This window comes from Dinoponera quadriceps, unplaced genomic scaffold (assembly GCF_001313825.1).
Source record: "Dinoponera quadriceps isolate SergipeBrazil2010 unplaced genomic scaffold, ASM131382v1 scaffold777, whole genome shotgun sequence".
Lineage (NCBI taxonomy): Eukaryota > Metazoa > Arthropoda > Insecta > Hymenoptera > Formicidae > Dinoponera > Dinoponera quadriceps.
This window is the reverse complement of record NW_014555488.1, coordinates 2,622,028-2,646,672: the sequence shown is the minus strand read 5'-3', so window position 1 is coordinate 2,646,672 and position 24,645 is coordinate 2,622,028. Positions and strand designations below refer to the sequence as shown.

The 24,645-nt window shown below is 43.5% G+C and overlaps 5 protein-coding genes across 16 annotated transcripts; 3 read left to right on the top strand and 2 right to left on the bottom strand.

The window, feature by feature from the left end:
* Positions 1–351: 351 nt before the first annotated feature.
* LOC106744346 (protein yellow-like) lies at positions 352–3,899 on the top strand. 7 transcript variants are annotated; one of them, XM_014619025.1, is made up of 5 exons: positions 352–631; positions 745–856; positions 1,618–1,764; positions 1,847–2,620; positions 3,254–3,899. In XM_014619025.1, the coding sequence occupies exons 4-5, from the start codon at positions 1,854–1,856 to the stop codon at positions 3,708–3,710; spliced, it is 1,224 nt and encodes a 407-aa protein (XP_014474511.1). In that variant the 5' UTR covers positions 352–631; positions 745–856; positions 1,618–1,764; positions 1,847–1,853; the 3' UTR covers positions 3,711–3,899. The 7 variants fall into 7 exon arrangements, with proteins under 7 accessions (XP_014474511.1, XP_014474510.1, XP_014474509.1 ...); XM_014619024.1 differs by having other exon boundaries at positions 1,166–1,764; XM_014619023.1 differs by having other exon boundaries at positions 745–1,363.
* An 807-nt stretch (positions 3,900–4,706) lies between these two features.
* Positions 4,707–14,004, top strand: LOC106744428 (RNA-binding protein 42). The gene is made up of 5 exons (XM_014619191.1): positions 4,707–5,002; positions 5,152–5,393; positions 5,475–5,849; positions 5,938–6,132; positions 13,676–14,004. The coding sequence occupies exons 1-5, from the start codon at positions 4,962–4,964 to the stop codon at positions 13,798–13,800; spliced, it is 978 nt and encodes a 325-aa protein (XP_014474677.1). The 5' UTR covers positions 4,707–4,961; the 3' UTR covers positions 13,801–14,004.
* On the bottom strand, positions 6,143–11,766 carry LOC106744430. Of its 5 annotated transcripts, none has more exons than XM_014619196.1 (4): positions 8,956–11,766; positions 8,238–8,521; positions 7,916–8,163; positions 6,143–6,684 (listed from the first exon to the last, which is right to left on the bottom strand). In XM_014619196.1, the coding sequence occupies exons 2-4, from the start codon at positions 8,465–8,467 to the stop codon at positions 6,515–6,517; spliced, it is 648 nt and encodes a 215-aa protein (XP_014474682.1). In that variant the 5' UTR covers positions 8,468–8,521; positions 8,956–11,766; the 3' UTR covers positions 6,143–6,514. The 5 variants fall into 5 exon arrangements, with proteins under 5 accessions (XP_014474682.1, XP_014474681.1, XP_014474683.1 ...); XM_014619195.1 differs by having other exon boundaries at positions 8,973–11,766; XM_014619197.1 differs by having other exon boundaries at positions 9,171–11,766.
* Positions 14,005–14,074: 70 nt separating the features above from the next.
* On the top strand, positions 14,075–19,340 carry LOC106744339 (radial spoke head 1 homolog). Its single transcript, XM_014619014.1, has 7 exons — positions 14,075–14,089; positions 14,918–15,137; positions 15,693–15,919; positions 17,169–17,300; positions 17,556–17,702; positions 18,022–18,160; positions 19,316–19,340. Exons 1-7 carry the CDS (start codon positions 14,075–14,077, stop codon positions 19,327–19,329), a joined length of 894 nt encoding a protein of 297 aa, XP_014474500.1. The 3' UTR covers positions 19,330–19,340.
* LOC106744429 lies at positions 18,299–23,349 on the bottom strand. Of its 2 annotated transcripts, XM_014619194.1 has the most exons (5): positions 22,729–23,349; positions 22,529–22,639; positions 22,329–22,418; positions 22,155–22,256; positions 18,299–21,276 (listed from the first exon to the last, which is right to left on the bottom strand). In XM_014619194.1, exons 1-5 carry the CDS (start codon positions 22,985–22,987, stop codon positions 21,083–21,085), a joined length of 756 nt encoding a protein of 251 aa, XP_014474680.1. In that variant the 5' UTR covers positions 22,988–23,349; the 3' UTR covers positions 18,299–21,082. The 2 variants fall into 2 exon arrangements, with proteins under 2 accessions (XP_014474680.1, XP_014474679.1); XM_014619193.1 differs by having other exon boundaries at positions 22,155–22,418.
* Positions 23,350–24,645: the final 1,296 nt, after the last annotated feature.

Sequence of the window (24,645 nt, the reverse complement as noted above, 5' to 3'; positions counted from 1 at the left end):
TTTTCATTTCTAAAATGTGCTTGAGCTAATATTACATGAATCGAACGACGAGTTTGTCGGATGTACCGATTGGCTGTCGGATAGGGAATTTCTAGGATGTCTAGAGAAAAATTTAAGGATCCTTGTAATTCTCTATCCGACAGCCAATTGACACATCCGACAATGCTCGTTGTACAACGCATGTAATACCAGCTTTATGATGTAACTTAATTATATGTCATAAAATTATACCCAGTCTAATTATCGATCACACATATAGTTATGAAAGTACTAGAAATTTGAAGGTTTTAATTTCCTCCTGCACATATGTTGGCTGCACGGCTGAGAATGTGGCAAACTATCATGGCGATATATCGGCAATGTAAACAGCTGAAAAGATTTTAGAGAAGCTGAGTGTAACAATAATTTTTATTTATTTCAATTTTTCCGATTCTCTATTGTCAACAAATTGCTACTTGCAACCGGAGGTTCAGCCGCGCGAGGGAGCGTGGCTGACCGGAAGAAAAGGGATCCCGCAGAATAAAATTAACACGAATGCAAGGGGCGATTGTAATTAGTGGGGGCCACCAGCGAATGGGAAGCATTAACGCTAATTTAAGGAACTGCGCTATTTTTAAACCAACTGACAGCAGTACGTAATTAAATGATATTTAAAATTTATCATTGACGACTCAGCAATATCGCATGATCTGTTTTTTATATCTTTTATTCCACGATAATGTAAATTTTACGTTGCATAAATAGACGACGCGTCAATATTTGAGGATTCAGTGTGAATATAAATCCGAAACGTAAGCATTCAAACGAACAAAAGATATCGAATACAAGTGAAATTCTTACGGGGGACATCGCCGAGGTAAGTAAATAGGTCCAGTAAGTAAATAGGCTTCAGGAAAGGATGCCCCCGAGAAAGACGAATGAGTAGCGTAAGATAGCGTGCACTACGTGCCAAATTGCGTTTCGCGAGTATCGCGACGCCCGAAGTGCGCGATAATTGGTTCGCGTCTTTACGCCTGTTACATAAAAGGGAGTGATCGCGGTCGATGTAGGGTCGAGCGTTGATCCTGCGTGTGCTTCTGAGTCTCCACCATCGCCGCGATCACTCTGGCTGACGATTGCTGGTATTTCGAGCCTTATTGCGCTGATGAGCTATCGGTCGTTGCAGACGACGCGGAGGACGAGCAGAGTATCGATAATGTTGCCCTTTTCCGGATTAAAGCCACGAACTTGAGTTAGAGCCAAATCGTATTGTTCGCTATTGATCGTCTCGACATTCCAGTTTTTTTTTTTTAATTTTTTCACGTTGGGTGTCAAGCGATCGGAATCTGACGGATTTTCGTGGTTCCGCTGTCGTAAACTTAAGGTAGGTCGCAAGCTCGCATTTTACATCGGCTTCTTAGAGATCAAACGACGGGACGGACTTAGCCATTAGTGTTGTGATTGGCGTGTTTCGGACGGTAGAATTCATTAGTATTGCATATATATCGCGTCTTTAGGCGTTTTCTTAGCGCCTCTGGTCCCGGATACTTAGCGCTTTTTTTTTTCGCGTACTCTTTCGTGTCTCTTTCGAATTTTTTCGAACGTTCCTCTCGCACTTATCTAGCGCTCTGGTCGCAGATAAATTGTACTTGGAATTTTGGGTTCACGTTCGCAACTCACAGCACTAATTCAAGAAATTTACACGCACGTTGAAGCATATTAAGCGTACGTACGAGATTCTACGTTTCGGTGTGTGCAAATTTCTCGGACCAGTTCAGGTAAAAGGTGATCAAACGTGAAGTAAATGGGAATTCGAATGTACTGTATGCATCGTCCGCGTCAGTGAAAGGAGGCTTTGACATTTCAGCAGCGGGATGAAGCGATTGATACTGCTGGCTCTCGTGGTCGTCGTAGAGATGCACCACGAGCCGTTTCAAGTGGTCTTCGAATGGAAGACGTTCGACTTTCAGTGGCCGTCGGACGAGGAGCGGCGGCACGCCCTCGCACTCGGCGATTACATCGCGGAGAACAACTTCTTCACTACCGTGAAGTTTTGGAAGGACAGGATGTACTTGGCGATGCCGCGATGGAAAGATGGCACGCCGGTGACGCTCGGCGTCACCTCGGCGAAGCCGGTGAACGGTGTAACGGCACCTAAGCTGGAGCCCTTCCCCAGTTGGGCCATGCAGAAGCTAGGCGACTGCTACGCGTTCCAGCTGGTCCACAGCATGGAGATTGATCCGAAGGGGCGCATGTGGGCACTCGACACCGGCCGACCGAATTTCGGCAATCTCTCCTTCGGCTGCCCTCCGCGTCTCGTCATCCTCGATCTCGAGAACGCCGGCGAGATCCTGCGCACCTACGAGTTCCCCGATCATGTGGCTCGTCGCGGTGTCGCCTATCTCAACGATGTCGTTCTCGATCATGAGGACGGCATGATAGCGTACATCACCGACAGCAGCGAGGAGGACTACGGCATCATCGTGTATTCTCTAAAAAATAACACCTCGTGGAAGATACGTCACGAGTCGTCTATGATGCCGGAACCCGAGGCGGTTAGGTTTAGAGTAGGGAACGAGTACATGACATCGCCGGTGCCGGTGGATGGTATAGCACTTTCGCCAGCGAGTAGCAGCGACAGGTATTGTTACGTATGAATTAGCGTTTCCTTCGATATCGACGAATTTTACGGTTTCATTGCTTACGACTTGAAGCTTACCACATCTATTATAGATCCGGACTAAATCTTCGATGGTTCTTTTTTTTATTGCGCTCCCTTTGTTGGATATTACAAATAGGAAGTTTTTAGCGTAAAATTTAAAACTCCCCCCCCCCCGGGAGACCTAAATTCTCTTTGTAGCATCGAAGGAACATTATTATTACTCTTTTGATGCTACAAATGGGAAGTTCTTCTCCACTTGAAGACTTGATGTAAAATTAAGTAAACTTAACTAGAACCGTGGTTGGGTCATTTTTTACTTATAGATTCTTTTTTTCCCATTTCTTTGAATTTTCATCACTGGGGAGCTTTTTTGATCATAAAACAATTAAATAATATCATAAAGTTCAAAAAAGTCTACGAATAAGTACAAGAAACGAGGTGGGTCCAAAGTGACCTTCGTGATTCTGGGAGAAAAAAATTGCTGCGGTTCTGGCGTTCACGTAGATCTAAAATTTCGACTCGGATGACGTCGAGGTTCTTAACGACATCGAGCGATCGTATTATCCTAGAAATCCTACGTGAGATTTTCCAAGAAACGACACGGTGTTTCAGACAAGTCTACTACACGCCTTTGTCTTCCTTCCATCTGTATTCGATCCCGGTGTCCGTTTTGAAGAACAACACCGCGAATATCGATAGTTACGTGAGTAATCTCGGACGGAGGGTGTCTCAGACGGACGGCATGATAATATCAGCCAAAAACGTACTTTACTTCGGCCTGTTGCCCGACAACGCCATCTCCAGATGGGACATTAAAAATTCACCGTCCTTCATCACTGGTCAGTGTCTGACGTGGAATCACATATTGGTACAATGGCCGGACAGCTTCGCCTTCGACGAGAGCGGCAATCTCTGGTGCGTCGTCAACAAACTGCTGAACTTCCAGAACAATCACGTCGACGTCAATTCGACCAACTACTATCTCATCAGGGCACACGAGGGTGTTAGAAGTTATCAGTACTACGAGAACGGCACAGCGCCGGAATTGCCAGACATCACGAATGAATAATATATTCATTATTAGTTATCCGAGAAGATAATTTTATATTTGACAGCGATACTTTCTTACATAAATGTCTTACATAAATGTCATGTACGAAATAATATTGAATTGATTATTATTAATGAAATATATGGGTAATAGGTAACAAGTATTCCTATAAATCAACAAGAATTTAAATAATAATGCTAAGTTAACGACTGAAAATTTTTCCTGCAATTCTTAAACTGTAATATAATAATTATGTTTTTAATAAAAATATGTTTTTGTTTCATAAAAATGAACTCAAATAGCTAAATCTGCACTGAATAGATTTCGAATAGAGCTTATTGCAAATTTTTGATGGCAGAAAAGCAACAAATCTAACACAGGATCTATTCTATCAGATTATTTTGCCAAATTATTGTCAGAAATGCGACACAGTCTGCTGACAAACTGAGCAGAGCCTGTAACGATCTGACTGCAGATTGATAGCAGAAACCGAACAAATTTTGCTGCGCGCCAAGTTTGGCGGCAGGTTTTGCGAGATTTCTGTTGTCAATCTGCTTAGGTATCTTGTCGGCAGGTTCCATCGCTAAAACACAAACTGAACGCAGACACAGACTGTAGTTTTAATGTGGGATATTGATTAAATTTTACTGTCAATCTGCTTGTCAATCTTGACTAATTACAATCGATAATTTTTCTCACTTTGAATTGTGATTTGTCAATTTCTTGCGGTTTAATTTCCGTATCAGACTACGGATTGGGGATTGAATTGAATTTGACTAATCAGTGCAAAGTTAACTGAATTCATATTTAATGAAATTTAATAAACTTTGCACTAATTGGTCAAATTTCAATTCAATCTCAATCTCTAATGCATAGCCTGATACGGGCTTTACAGCACGTGAGCGCTCAAAAAGAACGCACGATGCCCTAGCATCGTGGATACAGACTTTAATCCTTAAAAGACTAGTGTGATTGGTAGACATTCTGCAGGCGCTCCAATTAGTTTTTGAACGCATCAACGAGTGATGTACTAGACATTCTCGAACGTAAATCTTTGAGAAGATAATTCTAGATAAGATAGAATTGGTGTTGGGGAAGTGCTCCGAAGCCGCCTGAAACCATTTTGAGAGAGAGAGAAAGAGAGAAAGAGTAAGAGAGAGAGATTCAAGACAAGTGTTTTACTGTGTTCATCACAAATTTTATCTACACAAATAAAATTATATAGACTAAACAGTTAAATTATTTTGTTAACGAGTAAGATTTGGAAATATGGACGACAAACTTCGGCAAATGGAAGATGAAATGAACAGGTAGGACGCGTAAAAAAAATTAACATAACCTAACTTCTGATTCTCTCCAAAAACTTTCGTATTTCCTTCTTCTCTATACTTCTTCTCATCGATGTAAATTTGACGATATATTTGTGTTGTATTTTAACTAATTTATATTTATATTTCAGATTTGAAGCTGAAATTGGGGGGCAGCTTGTAACACCAATCGTACGACCGGTGATAGGAGCAAACACGTACAACCAAGTTGCCAGGCAATTGGAGCAACATGAACTACCCACGCCGGTAGTCGCGGCCGCTGCTGCCGCGACATTGGCGTTTCCTCCGATGATCGGCTTTCCACCACCGCCACCGCCTCCACCTCCTCCTCCACCACCGCCGATGTTAATTCCTCAACAAGTGGCAAGACAAAGTAAGCTCAAGCTGCATGTTTTCTATCGCACTACTCAGGAGCGATTTTATAACGTTTGCTTCACAATGGTGATTGTTGCAGATACAGTTCCTATTACCACATATTCTTCACCTGCGCAAATAAGTAACGCGTACATGTCGAATATGGTGGATCCATGTTTGAGTGCAACACCAAAAACCTATGAGTCTACGTCGACGCCAATGATCCATCCTGAGATCATTGAACAAATTATTAACACAAAGATACCTGATGATGAGGGTAAGAAAAAACCAAAAGTTAAGGGTGTCAGCACAGCAGCTGAATTAGCCATTAGTCAAGGAAAAGCGAGCTCCATCATGGCTAATGCCAGCGCTGAGGAAACTCATCCTAAGGGCAGAGGAAAGAAAAATAAGAAGATCATAAGAATGGCTGGTGGCCAAACGTGGGAGGATCCATCTTTGTTAGAGTGGGACGAAGGTTAGTAACGAACAAGTGTGTCTATCTTAGAGAAGATACTTAAATCGCATGTTCAAAACCGTGTTCTAACATTATCTATCCTGCGAAGATGATTTCAGGATATTCTGCGGGGACCTGGGAAACGACGTCACCGATGAGATGTTGGTGAGAGTGTTCGGCAAATACCCCAGTTTCCAGAAAGCGAAGGTGGTCCGAGATAAACGGACAAATAAAACCAAGGGCTTCGGGTTCGTGTCTTTCAAGGATCCGCAAGATTTTATTAAGGCGATGAAAGAAATGAACGGTGAGTCGAGTATTTATTATTATCTGGTTTTATTATAGACTCAGCTCGTGCATGTCAGACAAATATTTTTCTCCGTTACACTCGGAAGTTCGTAATTAAGTTAGCGTGGACTGTGTGTTTGTGTGTAGCAAGTAAAATTTTATCGCGCGATATTGTTATGTACAATGAATGAAGCTTCGTATAAAGGGAAAGAGAAATGAAAATTAAGATCTCGAATCATCGTCAATGAATCGATTAACGTTATGGCGAAAATGGACGACTGCTTCGCGCTACTTGCTTGCACATTTCTAGATATACCGTGAATATTAATACACATATCTTTATCTCTCTTTTTGGTTCTTGTTACGATAGTTTTCCGAGAATGTGTCACCGTTTCTCATCTTTATTTTCCGTAAGCGTCCCAGCCGTACGATAAGAAGAGCTGCGGTATGGTAAAAAATGGCTGTCTTCTTGGTTGCACGGTGGGTTGACGCTTTCGTTGATAATTAGGACGTTCTCCGGGTGACGAACTCGAGCTTCTGCTCGTCACACTGGATTCTGGTCGTTGAATGGCTGTCGTGAAAAATGGATTTTTAGTATGATGTTTGAGGCTTTCCCGATAAGGAGAAATGTTCAATCGAGATTCCAGATTGATGTCGCGTTCTTCGTAGATTTGCCGAACCTGAAAATTTGTTCTCCTCGGAAAAGTGAACCAAAACGTTCACGAAACGTCGAAAACCAATCCACGAAGAAGGACACAGTACCAATCCGAAATTCAGATCCTGTAGTTTTTTTTAATATGTTAGGGATACATGAAAAAAGATGTTCTCATATATCGATACTCGTAAGGGTTTTGTGAATTTCTTGGAATGGAATGTCACTCAAAGCGAGTAAAAAGTGTTTTCATCCGAAGCGATAAGTGAAAAATCGCAAGTATGCAAATGGACTTGTTCTTTTCAGCTGAATCAGTGCTGCACTAGAACTTCGTTTCATTTCCTTTCAACGCTAGGCCATATACTTGCTTTATTCTAACGGCAAAAGGTGCAACTTATAATTCAGCTAATAAGAACATACCTACTGGCTGCGTTCATTCAGAGAGAAAAAAGCTAAGTGAGCAATGATTAATCTCTATGACTGAAATATTCTTTTATCCCGGATCTACAATAAGTGTAATCAGCTTTAAGCTGTAAGAAATTGATGAATCATAATCGAATATAAGAGGAATAATCGATTGTGATTGGTTAATTTCTAACGGCATAAAGCTTACTGCACTTATTGTAGACTCGAGCTTAGATTCTCGATCAATCCAGAGGAATGTACCAATCAGAAGTAATAATTATTAAGCGCTCATTGAGCTATTTTCTCTATTGAATGTGGTCTATGTTTCACTCAAGCTTAAAGCGGATTCTGACTCCGTATGTATGAGTGAATAGGTTCAATATAACGTTTGTTTCACAACTGTTGGCAATTTTCTGAGCTAAGATTGGATTATTCTTTTCTAGGAGATCTAGAAAAATAATCAAATCTTATCATAAAGAAACTTCCAACAATTGTAAAATAAACGTTCTGATGGACATATCCAATATTTCAATCGGTAGGAGTGAATTTGTCCCTATGACGGCGGAATACATCGGACTTATTCTTCAGTTTCACGCGGAAATATTCACTCGATGATTCGGATTAGAAAATTCACTCTAGACGAAAAATGACAAATCACTCGAATTCGAGCGGCTCAGCTGTCACTCTGCTATTCGAATGGAATTTTGCCACTCCAAGAAATTTCGAAAGTAAGTCGTTCACTCACTTGATCTCGTCGTGGCGGCGTTCGATCGCGAATAATGCGGGTTCATGTAGAGAACGGAGAAAGGCATACCGCCGGCACCCCAGTTTCGAGAGCCGAACCCGTCTTTCTTCATGATTCTAACTGGTGTCTGCTTGTTGGTCGGCACAGGTGGTCGAATTACTTGTCCCGCCTTTGCCAGCGTTCCATCTTGCCTCGATTTCCACGCAAACTCGGATGCCGGATTCGTGATTTGCCGTCGGGTCTGCAATCTGCCGCACAACGCGATTTTTCGATTCGGTTCGATTGTAGCGCGTTAAGGAATAAATAATTGGAAGATCGTTACTTCGAGGTGTCGTCGCCGTCTTCGTCGGTCAACAAGACGGTGTCGCTGTGCGCTTCCAATGTCGGCAACCATTCCCAACACTGTCCGTCGGAAGAGCATTTTGTTACAGGTGCGGAGGCAACCCGAGGATCCTTCACGTCTGATAACGGCGCCGCACAGATGCTCGTCGTCCACAGCACAACGTTCAGCATCAGCACCGAGAGCAGACTAGGAACCATCTTCGATCCCATTTCGTATTCGTGGTGCTCGAGCGCGTCGTCCGTTTGCGGTAGTTTCGTCTTTTTCTGGAAAGGGAGAAAAGAAAACTAGACGAGGGAGTACGACCGGTACAACCGATATCGCAAAGCACGAATCATGAAGTTCGAGAAGAACAGTCACTCTCTCGATCCCGATATCGCGAATTTCGGAATAACGCGAATCGGTGTTCTCGAATCTTGTCCGTTCATCGCGTTCACGGGTTCATCAGGGTCACGATAGATCCTCGCGTTCGTCGCAAACATTTGTTCTTCCCCCTCCCTCTTTCGGGACGGTCTATCATATTTTTTACCGACGAGTCTCGGCAGCGTGAAGTTTCCTCGCGAGCGAAATTTGGAATCTGCGGTACGCGCATATCGGCGAAATTTCTCGGAGTCTCATTTTTTTTCTCAACAAAACGCAGCCGCTCGAAAACTCCATCGAGAGATCACTTTGTAACTTTTTCTTATAATTTCGCCCTCACGTGCGTGTCCAGCGTACCCTGACCGTGAGCCGCTCATTAATCATCAATCATTCCGCGCGCGCGCGCGACGGTCGGCTGGCTCTGTTGACAGGCAGGTACGCTGTTTACGTTCCTCCTGCGAAATTTCTGCAACGGCCGATACTATTTATACAACATTCCGCCTAATTTTAACATCACACACACACACACACACACGTATAGTCATACACACATACACACTCCGCGAGTGTGGTCACGCACGTTCGATGCCGTACGTGACGAGCGGCGCGTGAAAAACAACGTCGCGATAGGAAAGAGGAGAACGTTATCTCCTGGCGCCGGAGCGGACAGATGAAAAAGTGCGCGATAACGACGACGACGATGATATTGACGACGATCGGGAGATACTCGCGATACGATGCGTCGTGAAATCCTGATGTTTCTTCTTTCCGCGCGCGTCGCGCTATTCGATATAATACACGCCGTTGACGCGTGGCCGCGCGCGACTTGGATGGAAAAAGTGAGGCGCGTCGATCTAAGGATCGACGTCGTCGAATAACACGTCGGAGGTCTCTCCGACGGCACGCCGATGCTTCTCATGCCTAATTGCTCTCTCGTTTACTCACCGGCTCGATTACTCGCCCGTGTCCGCTCGATATCGCGAAGTTACACGGCCTGTGTGTTTACGCGCCGCTTGTGAGTAAACATTGTTATTTAAGAATTAGCGGCGATACGATTTTCGTATATGGACGATAATGTCGCGCGTCACGGTTATATTAAAACCGACCGTAATGCCCGGCGAAAATTATGTCACGCCGCTTGTCGGAGGGGATGGGGGACGATACGAAATTTGACAAAAACAATTTCTACCAAACGCGCAGAAACCGTCGGCGATTGTGATAGTAGCTGGTGACCGAGATTCTTCGAGATTCTTGCGAAAAGTTAAAGAGGAGAAGATAGAAAAGATCACATAGATAGATAGTTGGTTAATTAGTTACACACATCGACTAATAATAACGTTACAATAATGTTATAATTCAGCAATGCAACTGTTACATATAACATATAACATTGTCTTACACTTATCTGGTTGAGTGAGAAATGATAAAACATTAACGTAATCTTGTTGTTAATTTGTGTTCATTGAGTGGTTTATTTATATCCAAGAGTTCAAGTCCTCTTTTGGGCAAGCATGAATATAAAAATTAATTGACAAAAATAACTTATACGAAAGTTACACGAATTACTCGCTGGTTAATAAACAAAATTAACGAAATTAGAATTGTGAAGCAGTAGCAATGCGGTACATGAGTACATAATATTTCATATTACGCATGTGTGTGTGCTGTAATGTGGCATTATGAGGGAAAGAAATAACACTCGGCTTGGCTTAGAATGAACCAGTAGATCCACTTGGCAGAACGCGATATAGCTGATATGGGTGATTAAAAAAGGAAGCGGCAACGCGAGAAGAAGAAAGGAAAAAGAGATACGTAATTTCATGTAAGAGAGAGAAGGAAAGAGAGAAAGAGAGAGACGTACCTTCGGGAGTATCGATCGTTCGTTCGTTCGTTCGGCTTCTACTTTTCTCGGCTGCACTTCGCAGGCGATGGTTCAGGGCGGGTTTGCTGCTCGATCGCGAAACCGTATATATGGTTCCAGGTGATCATCGGGGTGGGTGCGACCAAGTGCGTCAACAGGCCGAAGCGTTCGGCTATTCATTCAACACAACCCCCTACCTCCTACTATAAATTCCCGTAATACCCCACCCTCTTTACCAGAACCAATCGAAAAGCTCGGCGGCAGGCTGCGCGAATCAATTATTTGCGGTCTCTCGTGGTTTTTTTCTCTGTGTTGTTGCTCTCTTCTTGTATTTTTATACATTTGCTCTCATCACCAGTTATTGTCGTCATCGACATCGCCATGTCGTTATCGCCATGACGATCGTCATTACGACATTCGCCTTCCTTTTTAGTTTCCCTCGGGGCTCGAACGGGGCGCAATTTCCGCGCGAATGGAAAGAGTCGCGAGTCGAGTAGCGAATTAATCAGTCGGTTCGTTATCTTCTTATAAAATTCATTTAGCCAAGGCAGCTTTTTTTTTTTTTACGACTATTATATTTGCGTTTCACGGAGACTGCAAGCTCGTTGTTAGGGTTGCGCGGCGTTAAGCGTCGACACATGACGCGGAACCAAGTACAAAGCGTAGCCCTCTGCGCATAGCGCGATTTTTCTCTCGGATCGATCGGTCGGGTATTTCGGACGCGAAGACAACGAAGAGGCGGTATCTAAAAGGTATGCGAGGAACGTTGTAAAATGCCGTTATTTATAGTCATTTGCCGAGCTGTACGCTCAGTTTTCGGTGCGCTTAATGCGCGATAAAATATAACGCGCGCGCGAAAGATCGGTGACTCACAGCAGAGCGGTGCGTGGCGGTGATGATCTCGCGCGGGAATCTTGCCGAAATTTCGCCAGTCGCGGCCGAATCGCGCGCGTTACGTGGGATTCCGCGGAAAGGTTTATCGCGAGAACGCGGCATGCGCTCGTCGCATAATCGTCGAAGCAATCGAGGCCTCTTATTCGAGACTCGAAATGTCCTAAAATACCAGCTCAGAAGTTTCCCCGCGCCGACAGAGAGTCGGAATTTTCATCCCGCTTTGACGCTTTTAAGGACAATTTGCGCCTATTTAGACGAGACCTGTAAAATAGGTCCTATAGGAGAGAAAAGAGCTAGAATAAGTAAAAATCTACTGTAATACTACATTCGTTAACTTCTCTCTCGAACCTTGAATTCTACGGATTTTATTTTAATATTACCTTGAAGCTAGACATGTTTTCGATATTTTGATTATTAAATTTGTACAAGTATTAAAAAACAATCTGTTTTGACGCTAAAAATAGCGAAAACGGAAATTTAAGGCATCATCATAGTCAAAGTAGAAGTAAATTATATTATTAGAATGAAATCTATATATATATAGGTTTAATTCTAATATAATTATAGCTCTCGGGGGTGTAGGTGGGGGTGAGAGTGAGAGTGAGAGGAGCACGTTCAGCTTCGCGAACGATGTCCCGCGAAACGAAGCGGACGAAGCAACAAGTAGTCGAAGAACGAACGGAGGATACTCGCATACACCGCACGCGGGTATTATCACGGCGCATTCGAGAGACGGGGTCGCGGATATGATGCATGACCGAACGGATATATGAGGAGCGGTCGCTCGAGGTACTCGCGGAGGCCCGAGGCTAATCGATGGCCCGCAGTGCAACCTCGCGACCGCCAGTGATCAAAAGTTACACACAGCTGATCCGCAATCCCCTGCTCGTCCGTGCGCTTTGTCTCGATTCGGAAAATTATTCGTAGCCAGATATCGTCGTGTCTCCTCTCGGTCTCACTTCTATCTGAATTTGATAATTCCTTGTAAAAAGTTAATTAAATTTTATCAATTAAATTCTACTTTAACTGAATTAATAAGATGTAGAGACTCGTGAATTTAATCAAATAATTTAATTAATATAGTAATTAATATATATATATTTATAATTGATACAATTGATAATAAATAATTGAATTTAATAAATAATTACATTTACTGATTTCGAGACTTGGAATTTAAATATAGCTTGCCGTAAGATCGAAACGTAATGATGAAAGATTTGATGGAAGTAACGTAACAGGATTTTTCTCCCCATTGCATGCGCGAATTAAATCACCAGGATGCCAGACAAGTTTAAGTAAAGTCACTTATCCGCTAAGTGCGGTGCGACGTTCGGTCTTGTGTGCATGTGAGAGAGTGATTTGAGGCATGATTGAATGGAGGAAACACCGTATCGCGTGTTTCGCGCCCGTTTCTTGCAGAAGCGCAGTAAGAATGACAAAGAGTTCGATGCGTGGGCGAGATCGGGATCGAGATCGAGATCGAGCGCGCGAAGGAGAGAATGAGATAGCCGAGGTCGTGAGCCTCTTCGACGCAACGCGTTCTCTCAGCTGGAATTTCTCATTGATGCTTGGCTATTCGAAAGGATATTTTTGGCCGGACGAATATTATATCCTGTGCGTTCGTGCGCGTCCCCGGGACTTCGATGCAACCGCGTATACGTTACACCGCGATGCGTCCGGTTTAAATTTCCTTTTTCTTCCGCTGTTGATGGCGTGGAATTTTTAACGGGGCTGCGTACGAGATGATAATATACGTGTAAGTGTAGCTGATAGCCGGGCACATCGTGAATTTGAAATAATGCGCACGGCGCACGCGAAAATGGAATAGAATAGAATACTGGTTTATTATACGAAAAAGTGTACGAAGACATTTTTAAAATTTTCCTTATAGAGATACTCTGGCGATCGATAGCTGCTCCCGCGTTACGAGAATTCCTTTGGTCTTTACGTCTTATTTCTAAAATCCTAAGAAAGTAAGAGTAAATGTTACTTTTCTGCTTAAACGGCCTTAGTCTCTCGAAATTTATGAAAAATATCACTTTTGGTCACTATTTCGATGTCCGAGAGGTCACTTTTTGTCACCTGTTCTGCCAAGAAGCAGTCACTATTTCGCTTCTTCTGTTCCGGTGACTAGATGGCTGCGCAGTTATCCATTATTTTCTTCTAGGAGTTCAAAACATAATCACCTGTTGCCACGCGTAAGTTTTGATTTTCTAGCGGTAGTAAGGATAAGTAGCGAGAAGCATCTGCGACCGTCTGTCGAGGTATTTTACTCACCTGAGACACGACTCTCGTGTTTCAGGACGATACGTGGGATCGCGGCCGATAAAGCTGCGGAAGAGCTCCTGGAAGCAGAGGAATCTGGAAACCGTGCGCAAAAAGGAGAAGGAGAAACAAGCGTTAATCGGACTGCTCACTGGCCGATGACCTGATTCTCGCCGTTGAAGATTCATCATCGGGAAGATTCAGTGAGATTGTTCGTACGATCGCGCACTTTCGGCGCAAAATCGAGTTTGGACGAGTGAGCAGACAGGGGGAGTGCAAACATCAGAAAATGTTATTCGACTTCGGCATGCGAATGACTCATTGACTCAAATATGTATATCAATAAACGTTTAATTACGAATCTCAGTTGTGCCTTTTGTTCGTCGTTACGATTGTGAGCTCAATGATTTTAGTTGAACAACGTTATTCTTCCAGAATGTATACCGCTTGTGTAAGAAGAGAATTGGCGGAGTATAAGATCGATTAGCAGACGATCGTAGCGAAATCGAGATTCCGGCTGACGGCTGCTGCGCTGCGACAGAACACGAGATGGAAAGTCCGCGGGCGGTTGATCTACCGGATGGCCACGGGGAGACGGAGCTTCGATCGCTCGGGGTAATATAGAAACAACAGGCCTGTTTCTTTTTAGTCGAATTACGTCGCATCTTTTGGCTTTAGAGTGAAATAAACATAAATACATAACCTAATGTTGAAGGGGAAAAGAATAAGTGCAGCTCTGCAAGGAGAAATAAGACTGGTTGAATTAACTTGAACGAATTAAACGTGTTTTGGTAGAGGAAAACGGAACTTCTGGTTCTTGTGAACCGAATTTGCTGCTCGTAGGAATCAGAAATTCTGTTCTGCTTTATTTTCCAAATATGTAATTCCTAATGTTGTACATAACGTCATTGCCAACAATGTTTGACCTAAATATTAAAAATAATATTTCTATATTATGATTTTAATATTTAGGAATATTATACCATCAAGTGACGGTTTTTAAAAATGTTTACAAAATATTATGTCAAAATGTTTGCAAAATCCACAACAAAATCAATGTTTCGAAAGATTGATTCAATGTTTCTTGTTCACTGGGTTTTTCTCTGTATAATTCGGCTGTAAAAAATAGGCCTGTTATCGCCATCTCTGTAAATACGTCTTTTTCACCGAATGAAAAATCGCGCCGGCATCGCACGCTGCTTTCCGATACATCGTAACGTCGCGTCGCGGCGTTATCGTCGCCGTCGTTGCGAGTCGTCTCCACGAACGGTGTACGCAGGTGTACGAGGGCGAAAGGGACGAGAAGGGCGCTCGGCACGGCAGCGGGAAGGCTTTGCTGCCGAACGGCGACGTTTACGTCGGCCGATATCGTGACGGTCTTAGGCATGGCAAGGGTGTCTACGCGTTCAAAAATGGGGCTCGCTATAACGGTGACTGGAGGCAGGGATACAAATACGGTCAAGGGGTCTTTTGGTACCCTGACGGAACGCGATACGAAGGTACGGAAGAATGTACAAAAATAGGAGCCGAATCAGACCCGAGAAAATCGCGGGACGCACGTGGGTCGACACGTCCATATGTATATGTGTATATATATATGTATATATATATATATATATATATATATATATATATTCGTATATAATTATTTTTATATCGCACGTCAGATATCTCTAAAGGAGTGAGCCAGTGCATGCCAGGAATTCCAGAGGAGCTGTGTGTGCACGAGTCGCGATTCACGCACGCGACAATTCGCGATGACGACGGTGTCTTTCGGCATCTTCGCGGCCTCGTCGCCTCGTAGCTTGGCAGCTCGTAACTCATAAGAGACCCGGTGAGAATTTTCCGCTTGGCTCTCTCTTCGCCCGTCTTCTACGCCGTCGGCCTCGCATTTGGCCGAGGAATCGCGACTCGATAACCACCACGGGGATCGCGATCCTCCTCCTCGACCTACCGATCTGTCGTGGTAAAGCGAACGCTTTAAGATTTTTTCTAACGTCTTCGAGCCGCGTATTTTGGTAACGTATTTTGGACAACGCGGTGGGTAACCGTAGGAGAATGGAAGCGCGACGCGAAACACGGCTTCGGCGTTTATTTTTACGCGAACAATGACATCTACGAGGGCTCATGGAAGGAGGATCTTCGTCACGGTGCGGGAACGTATCTTTACGCCGACACGGGAACGAAGTTTATGGGCACGTGGATGAAGGACCGCATGGAAGGACCCGGCCAACTCGTTCACCCACGCCACCGTTTCCACGGTTCCTGGAGGTCGAATCTGGTGCGGCACAGATCGAAAGAGAGTAATCCGGACGCGAGCGCGACACGAAGTCGAACGAAACTTTGCATTTGCCACACGGAAAAAAGTATCTTAATCCGTGCGACTGAATAGGGACCAGGTGAAAGCTCAGTGACGAGAGACGATATCTCCGTCACCGCGACTGAACATTCGTGCGAACGTTCAGCTGCATTGAAACTCGGTTGAGACAACTGAGAGCAATTAACTGAGTAGAAACATCCTACAGAAATCTTCCTTCCTCATTTTACACAGAAAAAATTAGTATCGATTCACGATTCGTATTTTCATATATATAAACAATATAAAGATGAAACTTGTTTACATGAAGAGATAATTCCATTAAAATATTTCACTAATTTTTGTTATTCAAGAATAATTTGTATGAATTGAAAAGAAAAAGTATTGGATGTATAGAAAGAACGGTAACTTCAATCTAAAAATTGTGTCAGTTTAAAGATATCGTTCTTCCTATATTCAATATTTTTTCCTCTCATTTCAATTCATGAAAATTATCCTTGAATAATGGAAATATGATATTTTTAACGCAACTATATTGAATTTCTTCATATATAAGCAAGTTTTGTTTTCATGTAAGATTTTATATGGCCATAGTTACGCAAGAAAGATCCAACCTACATAGAGTATGTTTCGAGAAGAATGAAGATGAAAATTTGATATATGACTTAAAAAGTATAAATAGCATCGAAGTTCTTCACAATCGTTCAAGAAATCAAGCATGGTCCATTTTCTTTTCTTTAAGGGTGTCCATTGACAAGCTTAACTTTGAAATAAATAGGTAAAGACGCAATTAGTAAAAAATGATGCAACTAATAGAAAATAAAAACTGTTTCTTAATTAATTTTAAGCGGCCATAAAACTGGTATCTTATTGTTTTATGTAGAAAAACGTCTAGACTACCCATTCGTAACAAAATCTCAAAAAATCACAAATTTATAGGTTGAATCTATCTTGCAAGCTATATGACCATATATTTTTGCTTATACATGAGAATACAGTATTTCTGAATTAACGCTAATTTTTCCCGTGTGCAACCGAGTTTTTGTGTCTGATTCCCAGGAGAACGGAGAACTTAGTTGCAATAGCGGAGTTGTTTTTCCCGTGCAAATCCCTGCTTTTTTTTTCTCTCTTCGCTTGTAGAATACGAAATATTCGAAATTCGAGGCAGCGTTAATTTGCGTGTGTCAAGCAGAAATATTATCGCACGATGTAGCCGTACGGACGCGGATGCTTCATTTTCGAGAACACGTGCATGCAGCACGGTCATTATGTACACGCGAGTCCTGTGCATTACGACGCGGCTTCGATTCCCGCTGAGTATAAAGTCGTCACGGAAGCGGGGGAGGTACGAATATCTCGTTTCTTATCTAAATTAATTAAAACGCGAGTATATCGAGCGAGAGCTCTGACCTAGAGAGCCGTCGAGGAGCCGCCGATGCGTTATTGTTCGCTCGTTACCGCACGTTTCGTACGTCATCCTCTCTGCGGAGCAGGCGCTTCTCTAGTCTGTAACGTAGAGAGGACACAAAAGCGCAGCGGTGACGTTGCGAACGCGACGTGAATTACAATCATTCGTCATGGGAATATGCTATTGTAACAGGAGGCGCAGGAGGGCGAGAAGCCGGAGGCTACCACGGAAGCGGCGTCTTCGCCGGGGACAGACGTTCTACCGGTGTGGCGCGCGCGTTGTATCACGTCCTACGATCCCGAATTATTGCCGCCGGAAGCAGAAGCCTTGCGGGAGGAGGTAATGTGAATTCGTTGCGTGCTTCTTAAAGTAGTCGTCCCATAAAGTGCCGGATTTCCCGTGGCGATATTAAGGGGCCTTGAATAAATAAAAGAGAGAAAAAACAGGACCAATAAGAGTCGACGCTAGTCGTTGGTGTTGCGAAGGAAGAAGAAACAAATTATTTAATTTGGAAGATGAAAAAATACGAAGAAATATGAAAACACAATACAAACAAAATACAAATATTTCGGTCGTGGTTTCCGGAGAGAAAATTTATTTTCATATAATCTGCGCTTTATCCCGTCGTATAAACGTTTTATCGCGTTATTCGCCACAGGCGTCGACGGAATCTACGATCGAAAAGAGCGAGGAAGAGGTTTCGCTGAAAGTCGAGCCTTATCAGGATATTCAGGAATATCTGGAGGAAGAGTATCGCGAAGAATACCCTTACGAGAAGGTGTCGCACGAGACTTACGGTGGGTAAAGGTAACTTCCGAGACTCGTAGATCCGATTCTCAGCTTAGATCGTCACTCCGCGCGTCGCCCCTCTCATTGTTAACTGAGCGGCGTGCAGAATAAACCTTGCGTGTCATGCGGAAGACAAGAGGGAGAAGTGATTTTCAAGCGCTTTATTTAGGAAATTGTAACAACAAGTGTGCGTTATGCTTTTATGCCATGCATAGAGCATAGGAATGCAATTACATTATCGTAAATTAATCTCGTCACTTTTATAATAGCGTAATAAATGCAACGTAAACACGTATATATCCGCTCGATCGATAATCATACATTTAGATCGTATTATTTACAATAATCCCCAGTTCGTGCGTGGCTGAACGCGATGTTGACGCGCGCGCGCGCGATCGAATCGTGCGCGAGCCAATTCGCGGCGAGAAGCCGAGAAAGGAAATACGAATAGCATATCGCGGCTTGGCGTCGTGAGAATAAATCAGGAGCGTTGAATGAGCTTCCGTCGTTCGGGAACACAGCACAGAAACCTCGCACGAGACGACGTTCATTCCGCCTCTTCGATTTATCTCCGCGCGAGGAATCATCGCCAATTTCCCGTATCGCCTGTTTTATCGCAACTTGCGTGTGTAATAAGCTTGTAATTGTTGCACGATAAAAATTTGGTAATATGTGTATGCGTGTGCGCGCGCGCGCATGTGTGTCTGTCTGTCTGCCTGTATCGTATTACATTTATGCACAATTGGATGCATCAAGCTCGGTTATTGTTAATCGTTACGCGCACAAGCATATTACAGCGAGATTCGTCGCATCGTCACAGGCGCGATCACGCGCGCCTGTGCCTACGCCCGCCTCACGTCTATGGTCTACCTCTACGCTTAAGTCTAATCCTACGCTCGTAATAATCATGTTCTTACAAACGGACTGGGTGAGGAAGACTAAACTCGAGTCGGAGAAGCGGATCAAGTCGTACGAAAGTAGAAGGAATGGTAATATTTACAACGGCTATTCTTCATAATACACTTCATAATACAATCGTTTCAATTAAATTACAAATAAGTCCACGCCGCGTCGACGACGACGACGTGGGGCGTGGCCTTCTTTTTCTTTTCTCTTTTCCTTCGAAAAATCAGCAATACTGACAAATACTGTCGTTTTTTTAGTCTTTACAGGATAGACGCACGTCGGGAGAAAGGTAAAAGAAGAAAAAAAAAAACGTCATACAACATCGCCCGTACTTTCCTGTTGTAGTCGATCTTCTCTAAGAAGAGAAAAATTAACAAAATTAATCGTACACATGTATAGACACAAAAAGGGCAGATCCATGGAGATCTATATAGATGCGTAGAAGGACGGAGGAGAGGGTGAATAAATATAAATTGTCGCGCGAGATCGCAGTCTTTTAAGAATAAGTTACGCCACGAGTAAGCGGAGTGCGTACTTCGACTGTACATTGTCCGTAAAATCCGTAGGATGCTTAACATAGATAAGAAGTCGAGAGAGGAGAAACGGTCGATTAGCGTCGATGCAGATGACTAACATTTATTACCGCGGAGTTACGGTGAGTTAGACCGGTCGGTATCGAAGCGTCGCCGTAAGCGTGGTGCGCGAGTCGCGCGCGCACCACCAACCCGCCGCGGCGAGGGAGGAATTCCGTGAGGGAGGAGGAGAAGGTATAGTATGTACGTGTGTGTGTGTGTGTGTGTGTGTGTGTGTGTGTGTGTGTATATGAGGGGTAGGAAGTGAAGGGGAGAGAACGGGTCTTTATCTCGTTATTACATAGAAACGCGTCGTAGCGCACGCACGCACGCAACGCGCTGGCGCGAACAACACCGTCATAGCAAAATACTTTGGTCTGCAACTCCGCGCGTCCACTTGGCACAAGATTCGAGAATCCGCGAATTAACGCGACACACAGCCCTTAAATCCGGTCGAAGCGACTACTCCGCTTTCCCCCTCGCCTCCTCTCGTTCTCAGCCGGCTGTCCTGGAGGGCTGTGCGCGGACGAAAGAGAGAGAGAGAGAGAGAAAGAGAGAGAGAGAGAGAGAGAGACGAGGGAACTGACGTTGATGTGTCCGTGTATTCTCCGATTTCCCTCCGGGGGAGTGCAATCTCGACAAAGTCGAATCGATTTTTATGTACTTGGCGTCACGACGCTACCGCGTCGGTTGAGAGTTAACTAAGGAGAGATAATTGCGCGCCTCTTTTCGCGCGAACGACAGCCGTTCGTCCTTCAGACGACGACGACGACGATCTTCCGTCTGAAATTTCATATCGCGCGCCGCGCGATTACTCTATGTGCGTTTAACGTGCCAACGATTTCTTTCGAAATAGTCGTTTAAGCATCTCAGGTACGTAAACGTGGACGAAATTTTTGCGCCCTCTTCTTTGCTTGTCTTCTTTCTCTCTCTTGTTTTTTTTCCTTTTTTTCTTTTTCGTTCGTTCTCTGCGAAGCGACTCGTTTCGTCGGCGACAAGACGACGTCGCGGCCGAGCGCGACTACACTCGTCGGTTTGCTCCCAGAATGAGATTTCTCAACGTTTACAACACGTACATCCGTATCTCTATATACAAACTGGAGATCCGCTCCGTATTTGAAACTTCCGATCCCGATTATTGGCGCGTCCGGCGTATATAAAAGAATGAGCGATCCGTGTTCAACGACCAGGGGAGGGGGGAGCGGTGGTGTTGGCGAGTTCCCATGATCACGAGGGCCACGGTAACGCGAGACGGCGCTCCCTCTTTCGAGATTCGTCGTTCCCGCGTAAAACGCGGGTAGCACGCGTACAACCGCGTGAGCTGCGTGTCTTCATCGGATAAATACGGTTAAGCCGCGCGACTCCCAGACGTTTGTTAAATACGGATGGTCCTGGCGGTTGTGTTGTTACGTCATCTCAGAGATTTGAACACGAGCACGATGCCGCGCTGTCTCAGACCTGCGGCGGCGATCTCTGAAACGCGATACTAGCTACGGAAATACTGCACAGGCCGGCCGTCACGACGCCCAGGCATATGTAGACCGACGTGATCAGCCAGAAGGCGAACAAGTACAGCGTTTTGTTGCAGTGCTTGCCCAGCGCCGGGTCATAATTCGGCTCGTACTCTTTGTACACCCACATCGAGCCTGTAACGAATAAGTTCGTCACGCACTTCGGAGTGAGAACAGATCTGGCGGATGCGCACAGTCCCTGGTCATATTGTCAGACGCACTTTGGTTCTTTAATAGAATATAGGTTGGAAGAAGAAAAGTTACTAATTTTATCTTGACTCGATTAATTTTCGGTGTCAAACAGTGAGCTTTTATCTGTATAACCTTCCGAGGTGTCGAATTGTCACTTGTTTTATCCAGAATTGTGTAAACAATATTAATAATTTTCACACGAAAATTGATTTTTCCGTTAATAAGCAAGGAATTTGAAGTTTCAAATCACAAATAAACAAAAATAAATCTAAATTTCAATGGACGCACACTGAAAACTCACGTCTGTTCTCGTTATTGTCAATAATGTATCTAGCGCGGATTCACAATTGTTCAAGGTCATTGTAACAGTCGAGTGAAATGACGAATAAAAGATACCTCTTTTTTTTTTTTTTTTTATATAGAATAATGGTTCCTTAACATAATTCGATTAATAGATGAGCCATATTATAAAGCTGATCCTCGGAAGTCGAAATGTAAAAAAAAAATTAATTATATCTAATAATATGGCCAGGGACTGTAGATACACGGAAAAAATATGTTAGATTCAAGTGAATAATCCGACAAACTCCAATACTCTTTAGCAAAATTTTATTATTTTTTCTTATCAAGCAATATTTATTTGATCAATGTGAAATATTTTCCAAGTAAATTGTCCAAGTGAAACTTACTTAATTTAAGTAAAAATTTGCTAAAGCATACTGAAGTTAGAGTATTCAAGAAATACTGAAGCTAAGGATTATTTAAACTTACTTAAATCTAGCAATTTATTTTCTGTGTAGATTGAAATTACAGGTACCTACCAATAATGAACCATCCGAGCATAAAACAATTGATCAGAGTCTGTGTAGGTGATTGCCTTATCCTTTCTTCGTCTCTCTCTTCCTGACGCTGTCTCACTCTAGCTGACAAGTGTAACAATTGTTTAAATACTCCGAATCCACCACCCACTAACAAGTATACGGGAATGTATTCACCCTGTGGGCAATCGTACAGATACAGTCCCCCGATGACCATCATACAAATCGGTACCACTATTGTTACCCCAAGAATGATGGTACAGCCGACTGGAAGATACCAATTTCATGCTCCACATTCGAATATCGAACCATATCAGTGAAACAGTACCCATCTGTGTGGATACTGATCTAACTGTATGTAAACATATGCAACTTACTTGTACCCAAGAGTAGGAAGATGATATTCTTCAAGAAATCGAATATGCCTTTCGAAACTTTGCGAGCCTCCCTCATACGACCAAACAGGGAATCGTAAGAAGGCGGTGGAGCTGCAAGAGAGACACCAAGGGGTTGTTTATCACACTTGACGATGTCACGAAGATGCAAAATACAACTGACAAGGATCACGATAACGTACCATTAGGATCTATCGCTTCCTCATAGGAGGGTGGTGCACCACGTTCATTGGTCAACGTAGAGGGATGACCAAGGGGTAAATTAATATTATGATAAGGCGGTGGTGGTAGGACGGTGCAGCAGGTCGATGTTATCTGCGTGCTCGTGCCAGGATTCACACTTTCCACTGTGTCGGTGGTGGTGGTGCTCGCGGTATGACTGATCGAGCTTAGCGGCATTTCTTCGCGCACACCACCGGCCGCCGTTCTGTTCCAATACATAAGGCTCGCTAAGCTTCCGAACTGACCGAACTGACTGATCGCAATCTTGCCGTTCACATTGGGTTTACATTGGGCTGAGAACGGTGGCCTCTATAACCTAGAACTCGCACGTACGGGCTCTGTTTCCCTCGGGAGGAGCAACGTCGAACGTACGATGAATATCCTGCCAGTTTGCTCGAGGCGACGACGAGGACTCGCGGCTTACATCTACGGTCAGGTAGAAAACGACTTGGGTCTTGAGCGTGTCCCGAACCTTTGAATACTGTTACTGAATTAAAGCTCTCGTTCCCCCCTCGGAACGTGCCGCGTCGGCGTCACATACAGGTCAGACACAGGTCAGACGCAGGTGACCCCGCGTGAGACGGAAGATCCACACCGCGTCCAATGTCGGTAACATCGGTGGTCTACTATTATCTCCGACGATCAGCCGGAGATAATTGTAGAGTGTTGATCTTATCCTTCCTTCCTTCCTTCCGTTTTAGCTTAGGAGCGCCACCCAGAAAGAGCCGGCGACCGACCGAAACTGTTTTGAAATTCTCAAATATGTATGTTTGACGAATTTGTTGGTAATTATTATTGGTATTATCGATTTTTTTTTCTTAACTGATTTCTTGAACTAGTGCCAGCCAGTTCGACTAAAAGGAACAGACCAAATATAAAAGCCCAGGAAAAAATGATTATATACGATTATATATAATTATATAAAATCGTATATGAATTTTGCCCATATATGTAGTTACATATATGATCATATATGTTTATATACACGAAAGAAAATGATGTTATGTCATTTAATTAAATGTCGATATAAGGTGCTGTCAAAAGCACAAGTAGCTAGAAACATTTACTTCGATTATATTTACATGTAATTTATAAACAACAGTATCTTTTCATTGTAGACATATATGACTACATATAATCATATGTAGACAAATGTCATATATGATCTTTTCTTTCTTAGGAGGTCCCTTATTACCGTCAAGGAATACGATATCCGAAATATTTTTATTATCGATGCCTATCTTGAATAGTTGAACGATAAGCCTATCGGATTCTTCCTTCTGTTTATGGGATGACGAAAGAAATAATGATTTAGGCTTGGTACAAATGCACTGCAATCACAATTTTTGTTTTCCATACCAGGCACACGTGCTCATCGTTATCAGAGAGAAATATATTAGGCACGCATCAAGCGACTTTATCGTTAGCATTGGAAAGTGCGTGTAACGGACGTAGTTTAGACACACTTTTTTAGAGAGCGCGACGGAAAACGCGTCCTCTTAAAATCCTTTTATCAGGTTTCTCTCTGCCGCTATATAACTCTTACAGCTCGAATTCCGGATTCAAATAAAGAGTATCTCCGCTCCGAGTATCGTCCAAATATCATTGATATTTACGACGCTTTACGATGAAGTATCATACCGTGACCCGATTTTTAATCGTTAAATGTAGGTAAAATTCCTCTTGATTTCTTGCGTTTATTAACACATTATGTAATCTTTTTCTGTTGGTATCTTTATCGTTAAAGAAACGGTATATAATTTCGAGAGCCACGAGCTGATGAAGGAAGGATAAAATTGTGCAGCAGTGATAAACAGTGTGTAACTTTTCGTTATATCGCGCCGAGGATCGCATATATGGGAGGGATGAGACCTTCG